We start from the raw sequence: 10441 nt of genomic DNA, 5'->3' as shown, positions 1-10441 counted from the left end.
TGAATTGAAGTATCTTCTTTTCTGTTTTCCTTAAAAAAGAAGGCCAGTTCTTTTTCCATCCATTGTGTAAAGTCTTTTTCCTTTAAAATAGTATTATTTAATGTCCATCTAGATCTTCTTTTTTGTCCTTTCCATTTAATTGTCATTGGATTATGGTCTGCCCATGTACTTGTTTCAATATTTATTTCTTGAATATTGGATAATAATTCTGTTGACGTCCAAATCATATCTATTCTGGACCATGATGAATGTCTATTCGAATAGAAAGTATATTGTTGAGTTTTAGTATTTCTTTCCCTCCATATATCTTTTAAATTTAGTTCCTCTATCATTTCAAAAAAGGATTTAGGGAGGGTCTTCCTATTTTGTCGTGTTATTTTTGCTGTATAGTCCAGTTCATTGTCTACAATTCCATTAAAATCTCCCATTATAAATATATTAGCATAGTCCAATTCAATTATTTTCATGTGCAATTTTTTATAAAATCTTTTTTGTTTATCATTCAGAGCGTAGATTGCAACCAGGAGTATTTTTGTATTGTTGTCCACTATTTCAACCATTAATACTCTTCCATCTTCATCCTTGTAAATCAGTTTTGCTGGGATAGTTTCTTTAATATACAAAACCACTCCTCTTTTCTTACAGTGAGTCAAAGAAGTAAAAAATTTCCCTATTTTTGGTCGCACCAATAAATGTTGATGTTGTTTTTTAATGTGTACTTCTTATAAGCAAATTATGTCAAATTTTAATTTCTCTATTTTATGAAAGGTTTTCCTTCTTTTAATAGCTGAATTCAGTCCATTTATATTCAAAGAAATCAATTTTTTTTCCTCCATAGTTATGATTTATATTTAGGTCTAACAGCTCTCGTTGATCTTACTTCACGTTGTTCTTTAGTCTCCACTCGTCCACCTACTGCACCTTCTTCTTTTCCCATCTCTATTTGGTCCTCTTGAAATTCAGTTGGAGTAATCTCTTTTTCTATGTCTATTTCTCTTATTTTAAAGAATTCATTATAAAACGTTTCTGCTTCATCAATTGAGCCAATTCTGTATCTCTGTTCTTTCCATGTAACCATTAATCCTTCTGGAATCAACCATCTGTAATTCACCTCCTTTTCCAATAATATTTTAGTCAGACAGATGAACACAATACACAAACCTGATGATGGCAGATGAAATTCTGCCAAAACGTTGCTACAACTTTAAAAGCACAACTATAATGACGTGGGAAAATACCCGAACAAAGCTGAATACCATATATCTACATCTACATCTACATCTACATCTACATCTACATCTACATCTACACACACACACACACACACACACACACACACATCTTTATATTTTGTGAATGTTTAGCATTTACCGGTAATTTTCTGTATAAGAAATGGCTCCTTTCAATGCTTCATCTCTTTATTTTTTAGGACATTGGAAGCATCTTGAAGAAGTAAGTAAATCTACCCTTTTCTTTACAGTCTCAGAGATCAGCAGATCCTCCAGAAGTTTTCCTATTTTGGAAAGTTCTGTTTGTATTCAGCAGTATTTTAATGTAAAGATAACATACTGTATTTCAGGGCTTTTTAGATACTTCCTCAGATAACTTCCAACACAATATAATTAGCAATATTTGATATGATCAATAGTTGGTTGCACACTCAGCCAGATGTTTAGATTGAATTCGGCTTTTTATTAGATTTTTACAGATGTTTGATGGTGTTAATGTTATCATAGGATATAATTTAAAGATCATGTATGTATTTCAGAGCTTTGTAGATATTTCCTTAGGCAACCTCAACATGACATAATTAGCAGTATTTGATATGGTATATTGTTATGGTCTGTGAGACACTCAGCCAGATCTTTAGACTGAATTTGGCATTTTTATCCACTTATTGAGTCCTATTCAAGAGGAGACATATGTTAGATGGTTTTAAAGGTATCATTACAGGATGTAAGTTGTTCCAAGTAATGCAACTATCATAAATATATGCTGGTTGCCAAGTACCCGAATTGTGATTACAGGGACACTATGAAGATGTTAAGTGTGAAAATGGTTATAAGTCCGTTTTTTGAGAGCCGTTGTAACTGGTTGCTAACAAATCGTCATAAATTGAAGGTTACTTGTAACTGCATTTGTTTCTATTAAATTTCATTGCATTACCTTTAATCCACCAAGATCAGTTTGAATGTTATATCCATTTTCTAATTAAATAGACATCCGTCATTTGGTAAGATACAATCCATTTTTTTTCACCAAGAGATCCACAAGAATTTTCAAGAGTAGGGAGCCCCAAACTGAAACTTAGTGGCCTCTCCTAAATCTCTTGCTTAGCTTGATGAAGGTGGATGAGTGCAGTTCTGGATCAGGAACCGCTGGGTTGCCATGGTGCCCATATTTGAATAGCTAGCCAGAGAATTGATTGAAGCCTGGGAAATGGGGGCTATTGTCAGTCAACAGGAGTGCTGCTTTACCACCAGCTTACCACCAGTAGTTAGGAGAGGAAGATGGAGCCACACAAGGAAATGTCAATCAATGACTTAATAGGTGGCCATCAACACCCCACTTAACCAGTGAAAGCCACACACAACCAGGCACCACATAAATACAATGCGTAGAACAGCCCAGTGCACACATTCAGGAGAGAGAGAGAGAAGTTCCCTGAGGGTGGGCTCCAGCACAAGTCTGAAAGCTCAGAAGACAAACCTCTGGTGACCAACCAAGGTTGGATCCTATAGCTATCCAATCCTCAAGCACCGTCTGATGCTTTAGGAAGCTGCTTCTATTGTCAAGTTGATAATGGTTACAGGACCTGGGCATGGCTAGTCTAGTGAAGAGAAGGACCAGGGGAGACACGATAGCAGTGTTCCAGTATTTGAGGGGCTGCCACAGTGGGAGGAGGGGGTCAACCTGTTTTCCAAAGCACTTGAAGGCCAGACAAGGAATAATGGATGGAAGCTGATCAAGCAGACATTCAACCTAGAAATAAGGAGACATTTTCTGACAATGAGAACAATGAACCAATGAAACAGCTTTGCCTTCAGATGTTGTGGGAGCTTCATCACGAAGCTTTCAAGAAGAGGCTGGACTGCCATCTGTCAGAAACGGTGTCGGGTCTCCTGCTTGGGCAGTTGTAGGGAGGCTGGACTAGATGACCTTCCAACTCTGTTATTCTGTTCTTTTGTCTTGCCAGATTCCAGGCTAAGGAAACATACGAGAATCCGGTGGATTTACTTCCAGAGCCAAAATGGGATTACAGTGGGAGCCAAAATGGGATTACCATCTGGGATTACAGTGATATCCCTGTGCTTCTGAAAAGTGCCATGAAAAAATTGAGAGGTAAAAAAACAGCTGCTGGGTTTTTATCCTGGGTGACATTTTGAGCATCCAAGAGAGATTCGAGGCGGTGTCACATGGATCAAAGAGGGATCGATTTCAGGATCAGCGAAAGAGACACCCTCATTTCTCTGGGGAAAAGCCTTGTGTCTTGGCACCAGGAGGGGAAGAGAAGCTTTTTGGTCTCTGTTTGTTTGTTTGTTTGTTTGTTTTGTCAAGCAATTATAAGATTACAGGTATAAGTATAAGCATAGTTATGAATACATGACATGGATACATATAAGAAAAACAAAAAGAATCAATAGGACAGGGACGGTAGGCACATTGGTGCGCTTATGCACACCCACTACAGACCTCTTAGGAAAGGGGTGAGGTCAATAGTAGACAGACTAAGGTTAAAGTTTTTGGGGTTTGGGGAAGAAACCACAGAGTCAGGTAGAGTATTCTAGACATTGACCACTCTGTTGCTGAAGTCGTATTTCCTGCAATCAAGTTTGGTGCGTTTTACCTTGAGTTTGTATCTATTGTGTGCTCTTGTATTGTTATGGTTGAAGCTGAAGTATTTATTGACAGGTAGGACATTGCAATGTATGATTTTATATACTATACTTAGATCAGACCGAAGGCGGCATAGTTCTAGGTTTTTTAGGTCTAGAATTTCAAGTCCGGTGGCATAAGGTATTCTGCAACGAGTAGAGGAGTAGAGAACTCTTCTTGTGAAATATTTCTGGACTTTCTCATCTGTGTTAATATCAGATACATGGGGTCCAGACTGATGAGCTGTATTCAAGTATTGTTCTAGCAAATGTTTTGTATGCCCTAGTTAGTAGTGTGGTATTACCAGAGAAAAAGCTACGCAGGATTAGGTTAACAACTCTTAATGCCTTTTTGGCTGTGTAGTTACAGTGGGCTCTAGCACTTAAGATCATTAGAGATGAGTACTCCAAGGTCCTTGACAGAGTTTGGATCATCAACAAGTTCTTGACTATTTAGCTTGTATTTTATTTTCTGATTTTTTTTGCCAATATGTAAGACAGAGCATTTATTTGTTGAGATTTGAAGTTGCCATTTGTTTGACCATTCTGATACATAGTCGAGGTCTTTTTGAAGGGTAGCAGTATTGTCCATGGTGTCGAATAGCTTTACATCATCAGCAAAGAGAACACAGTTGCTCTTAATATGAACACAGAGATCATTTATGTAGAGTATGAAGAGAGTTGGTCCTAGAACACTGCCTTGGGGGACACCACTGTTGACAGGTACAGAATTTGATAGGACGCTCCCAATTTTGACCATTTGTTGTCTGTTTGACAGGAATGCTTCTATCCAGTTATGCAGGTGTCCAGAGATACCATAAGATTTTAGTTTTAGGAGTAGTTTGTCGTGTACCACTGAATCAAAGGCTTTACAGAAGTCTATGTAGATTGCGTGTATTGCTTTGCCCTGATCGAGTTGTGTAGTCCATATATTTCTGCAGCGTAAGAGTTGCAGATTACAGGATAGTTTTTTTCGAAACCAAATTGTTTATTAGAGAGTAGGTTGTTTGTCTCTAAGTGGAGAATGATGGATTGGTTAATAATTGATTCCATGACTTTACAGGTGACGCAGCATAAGGAGATTGGTCTGTAATTTTCAACCAGGCTTGGGTCTCCCTTTTTGAAGATGGGGATGACCGTGGCTTGTGACCATAGTTTTGGCAAGGAGCTGGTCCTGAAAGATTTTTCAAAGATTATGCTTAGAGGTTTGGCTATGGCATTGGATAGCTTTTTTAAGAAGTAGGCACATATTCCGTCCGGTCCAATAGATAGAGATGGTTTTAGATTGCGTACTGCTTTTTCAACATTGTCTTCTGTGAAATCGATATTGGATCATTGTAGTTGTCTGTGATTTGACTAGGAAATACTGGGCATGATCCATTGCTGTTTACAAGTACTGAGCCAAAGAATGTGTTAAAGAGGTTGGCTTTAATGGTGTCTTTGTTGCAGTCTTTACCATTTGGTCCTTTCAGGGGTGGGATGGACCTTGAGTCTTTTAGTTTGTTGTTTACAAAATTGTAGAAAGCGCAGGTAAAATTGATGCGTAATAGGTTTTCCTCTTGTTTAATGTGATAATTGGTGCATTCAGTCTTTATCTGGTGGCATAAATTTTTGTATCGACTTTTGAAGTTGGCAACGTGACCAGATTTGTTTTTCTGCCAAAGTGATTTCTTTTTGGATTGAAGCTTCTGTTATGGGTAATTTGTTTTTTCTGGTTTTGGGAGTTGTTATTGGTACATATAGTTTGATGACTCTTTTGACTTCAAGTAAAAATATGTTGTAATGGTCTTCAACAGTATTGCATCCAGTGAATAGAGCTTGCCAATCAAGGAATGAGAGATCGTTACAAGATCATAGTTGCCTTTATTGAAGTTATAATTGGGGATTCCATCATTGTGATGATTTTTTGTGTGGACGTAAGTTGAGACAAAAGTCAATCATGTTGTAGTCACTGTTGGAAAAGGGTTCTTTAATTTGTATTCCGTAAATTGAATTCAAAATATTGCAGAAGATGAGATCGAGGCAGTTGTTTAGTCTAGTGTTGTTGGTTACTAGTTGTTCTAGTCCCAGATTTGTTACAGCATTGTAGAAGATTGCATGTGTGGGTTCAGTTGTACATTCGTTAAGGGTCCAGTTAATATGAGGTAGATTGAAGTCACCAAGAAAGATGAAAGCGTGTGGGCAGGATGCTGTCCATGTTAGTAGTGTATTTAGCTTGTTTGCATGTTCGATGTCATAATCAGGGGCTCTGTAACATAGTAAGAACTGAAATGTGATATTTAAGGACAGTTCACAAATGATGGTCTCAGGAAAAGCAAGCTCCTGGGTAACTTGAATGTTTTTTAAATGTAGGGACTTCTTATAGAAGATAGCAACACCACCTCTACAGATTTCACGATCTGATCGGTAAACATGATAGTCTATGTGCTACCTGAAAACGGGAACCATTAGCTACTTATAGTTGACCATTTCCAAGGAATTCTCAAGTTAAAACACTTCACTTAGTGCCGTTGAGTTATAATGGCAGTGAAAAAAGTGACATGACAATTTTTCACACTTATGACCCTTGTATCATCCCCAGAACCCACGTGATTTACTTTTGGATGCTTGACAACGGGTTCATATTTATGACGGTTGCAGTGATCATCTTTTGTGACCTACTGACAAGCAGAGTGAATGGGGAAGCCAAATTTCTCACTTAGCAACATAAATTGTGGGCTCTGTTGTGATTGTAAGACGAGGACTACCTGTATTCTTTATATCTGACATCTATGTGCACTGATAACTGGGCAAGCCGAATAAGCTTCCACTAAGTATAATGGAATATATACAGGTAGTTCTTGACTTACAACTTGAAAATTGACTTGAAAATTTCTGTTGCTAAGCAAGGCAGTTGTTAAGTGAGCTGTGCCTCATTTTATGAACTTTTTTGCCAGAGTTATTCAGAAAATCAGGGTCATTAAGTGAATCATGGTTGATAAATGAATCTGGAATCTTCCCCCATTGACTTTGCTTGTCAGAACCTTCCCAGGAAGGTTAAAGAGGACAATCCCAGAACCAAGGGAGGCTGCAACCATTGTAAATACATGCTGGTTCCCAGTGCTTGAATTTCAATCATGTGACTAGGGAGGCTGCAACAATCGAAAGTGTGGGAACTGGTCATAAATCATTTTTGTCAGTGCTGCTTTACCTTATACCTGATGGAATATATTTAGCCACCAGTGACGTTCTGGCTTGTAGCTTTCCATATTCCTTATTTCCTTATTTGAGTCCAAGGAAAGCAAGACTATCTATAGGGAGGCCCTTCTGTTGCTCCAATTCCAGTGATGAGGTGCTGAATCCCTCCCTTTTCTTCCCCAGATACTCTGGAAAGTGGACTTCAACTACAGGAAGGTAAATATGAATGATAGGAATTGCAACTGCTTGCTATTTTAAGCTCTGATGCCAGTAACTTGAAGAGAAACATGATAGAGGAACAAAAAAGAACAATATAAGATTAGGTATCTTAAAGACTACGGTGATCCAGTAAACTTTAATGATTTTATGATTTATGAACTACTACTTTCATTAATATGTACAATATGAACTTATGCAGTGGAGACAAATTCCTTGTGTGTCTGATACACACTGGCCAAATAAAGCTGTTGTTCTGTTCTGTCCTGTTCTGTTCTATACATAATCTAGAAAACTGAAATCAATCTTGGTGTAGAATGAAATATATGGGCAAATGGGAAAATGTGACCTGGGACTGAAAGGAACATAGAATTCCTGCCAAGCTAATACCGTAAATCCTGTTGATTTTATTGCCTTGACTATAAGTTGGTGAGAGACCAGGATTTTGGGAGCAGAGAAATTAGGTCCTTTGGGTCAAAGCAAATAGCAAAGTTGGAGCATCAGGGTTGCCTCCATCTTGTGGACCATCAGACTGATGGAAGCAGAGGTTTCCTGGGCAAGATCCTCCCCTTTTGTACATGCCTGTGATACCCTGATGCTCTTAGAGAAAAGGGTGGAGCTTCCTCACATCCCATTGTGTGTCCCAAGTTACCTCTGGGGGATCCTTCTGACTCTGTCAGTTCAGAATTGAAACGTGGCAGCCTCTTGCTTTGCCTTATCCTCTGGATTAATGCTCCAGGCAGAGTCCCTGTTCAACCTTGGCCCTCCCAGCAAATCACTGGAGGTAAAGCCAGCTACTCTTCACTCCCAGTCCTATTAATCTCATCTGCAAGATGGAAGCTAAAGAAAATTGTGCAGGGAGGCAAGAAGAAGTGGAGCACTAGGAAGGGTTTGAAGGACTTGTCCAGGGCGTCTCCAACCTTGGCCACTCTAAGACTTATGGACTTCAGTTCCCAGAATTCTCTATCCAGCATGGCGGGGGGTGGAGGACAATCAGCAGGGTGGCAGCCACATGGGAGACTAGAGACCAGGGGAACTGACCAGAGGAGCCAAGAGACAAACAGCTGAGAAGTGGAGCCAAGAGCGGTACAGTTAAGCAATGGATCCTGTGGCCGTGCACCTGAGTGGCAGCTGAAGGGAGGCAGATAGACTGGAAGATGGTGAAAGCAATCTAAGTGAATGGAAAGAGAAAACCAGAGAAGTGCTGAACAGGCCGGTAGTTAACAGAGGATGGGACTAAGTGAGTGGGAGAGCCCAAGTGCTTGGAGAAAAGAGTGCAGAGGGGATCTGGACACTAGCAGCTCCATCAGGGGAATACTGGGAGTTGACGTTCACAACTCTTACAATTGCCATAGTTGAAGAACCCTGGACCAGGCAATGCTTAGGAGTTGTTTAAAAAAACAATCAGTCTTCCAGTCTTGAAGGGGCTGTTTGGAAGCTGAACTCCATTCACACTAGAGGCCGAAGGGTTAAGCTCTTGAGGGTGAACACACCCACAAAGCCTTCAGCTGAAGCTGTTGTTCTTCTTCCTTCCTTCCTTTCCTTCCCCCTTACAGAGAATGTAACTCTGGATCCAGGCACAGCTAATCTTGGCCGCCTTGAAATCTCCAAAGATCGCAAAAGCGTCAAAGGACTTAAGCCAGTTGAAGGAAAATATGCTGTCTCAGACTGCAACAGATTTGTACGTTATCCTTGTGTCCTTGGCTGTGAGAAGTTCTCAACTGGGAGACATTTCTGGGAAGTTATTATAGGAAGTGCAGCAGAATGGGCTATAGGGGTTGCCAGTAAGCCAAGGAATATAAAAAATGTCGATGAGCAGACTAGTCACTGGGAGATTGCGGAATGTAAAGGGAAATACATGGCCATCTCTCCATCAACATACTCTGACCTGGTCCTGACTGAAGAGCTCACGAGGATCCGTATCTTTCTCAACTGCGAAAGGGGGCAAGTGTCCTTTTATGATGTCAGGACAGCAGCTCTGCTCCATATATTCTTGGATGCTTCCTTGGTTGGAGAGACCTTTTGGCCCTATTTCTTTTTGGGCGAGGGCACCTGCATGACACTCCCCTAAAAGAGGGGATAACCGTAGACAAAACTTTGGAAAAATCCCTATTTGCCAAGCAGGGATCTCTGAAAGATTTTAAAGCAGAGGTTTTTTTCGCTTTTTGCTACTTCAGCTTCCTTTATTGTTCTATGATCAGTCAATCAATCTATCAAGAAAGCATCTGATCACTCATGTGGATAAAGGTTCCTAGAGCTTTATAGGTGTTAGCATCATGTGTTTAGGTGTATCAATATTAAAGATACCTAGTATTAAATATCAGTATTAAAGATATCAGTATTAAAGATACCAGTATTAAAGATACAGCTAGGCCTGTCAATCATGATTTTATGTCTGTCACAGCTCTTCATCCCATTTATGGATCATGCTTGTTTGTTTCATGCTAATTGCAATCAATTATTGCGTAGGTGTCCATAACTCGGTATATTCTGTAATCTTTAACTTCTTTTCTTTCCTTCCCCCTTTTTTTTCCTGTTTCCTTTTAACATATAATTGTCACAATCCAACAAATCCTAGCAGGGCTTCAGCAAGTATTCCACTCAATACAAGCTTTATAGTCTCATAGAGGTTTTTTTCCTACCAATCCTAGTCCTTTTCCTGTCTTTTTATACCTACATAAGTTATCTACAACAATCGGATTACTGATTGTAAGACTGATTGTAATTTTATAGGTGTCTCATGGATTGTGTCTGATCACACTTGGCCAGATAAAAATGAAATTCATTGTTAAATAAATACATTATTTGACAAGATGCCAAATAATACTCTTTTTCCTTCTTGCTTTAAGCCACTCTGCCTTTTATTGAGCAATTGTAAAAAGAAGAAGCCAATCTAGTGTGGTGGTTAAGAAATCAAGCTAGGGAGTTCCGGTCTGCAGCGCTTCGGGGCAGGCAGGAATCCGCGACTGTGCGCGGTTTCTACCTGTGTTCACGGCTCGAGTGCCCTGAGCCACCCGGCTTCAGGGCTAGCCACCTCCGTAGAAGGTGGCGAAGACAGGGGGGACCTGGCAGGGTCGAGAGATATCGCACCTCCTCTTCCCTAGCCGACTAAACCGCCTTTTCCAAAGGCAGCTGAGCGGCGGCCAGAAATGGCTGCCACATAGAAGCGCTCA

At 39.9% G+C, this 10441-nt stretch overlaps 1 protein-coding gene across 1 annotated transcript; it reads left to right on the top strand.

Moving 5' to 3' along the window:
* Window positions 1-1432: 1432 nt before the first annotated feature.
* On the top strand, window positions 1433-10079 carry LOC113428032 (E3 ubiquitin-protein ligase TRIM39-like; the record flags this gene model as incomplete). The annotated part of the gene is made up of 4 exons (XM_026690597.2): window positions 1433-1452; window positions 3197-3342; window positions 7236-7268; window positions 8825-10079. Coding segments are annotated over 4 exons (714 nt in total), but the record flags the coding sequence as incomplete, so codon positions are not given.
* Window positions 10080-10441: the final 362 nt, after the last annotated feature.

This window comes from Notechis scutatus, chromosome 2 (genome assembly GCF_049901735.1).
Source record: "Notechis scutatus isolate UNSWTSFEM ecotype Mainland chromosome 2, rNotScu1.2, whole genome shotgun sequence".
Lineage (NCBI taxonomy): Eukaryota > Metazoa > Chordata > Lepidosauria > Squamata > Elapidae > Notechis > Notechis scutatus.
This window is presented reverse-complemented; position numbering and strand designations above follow the sequence as displayed.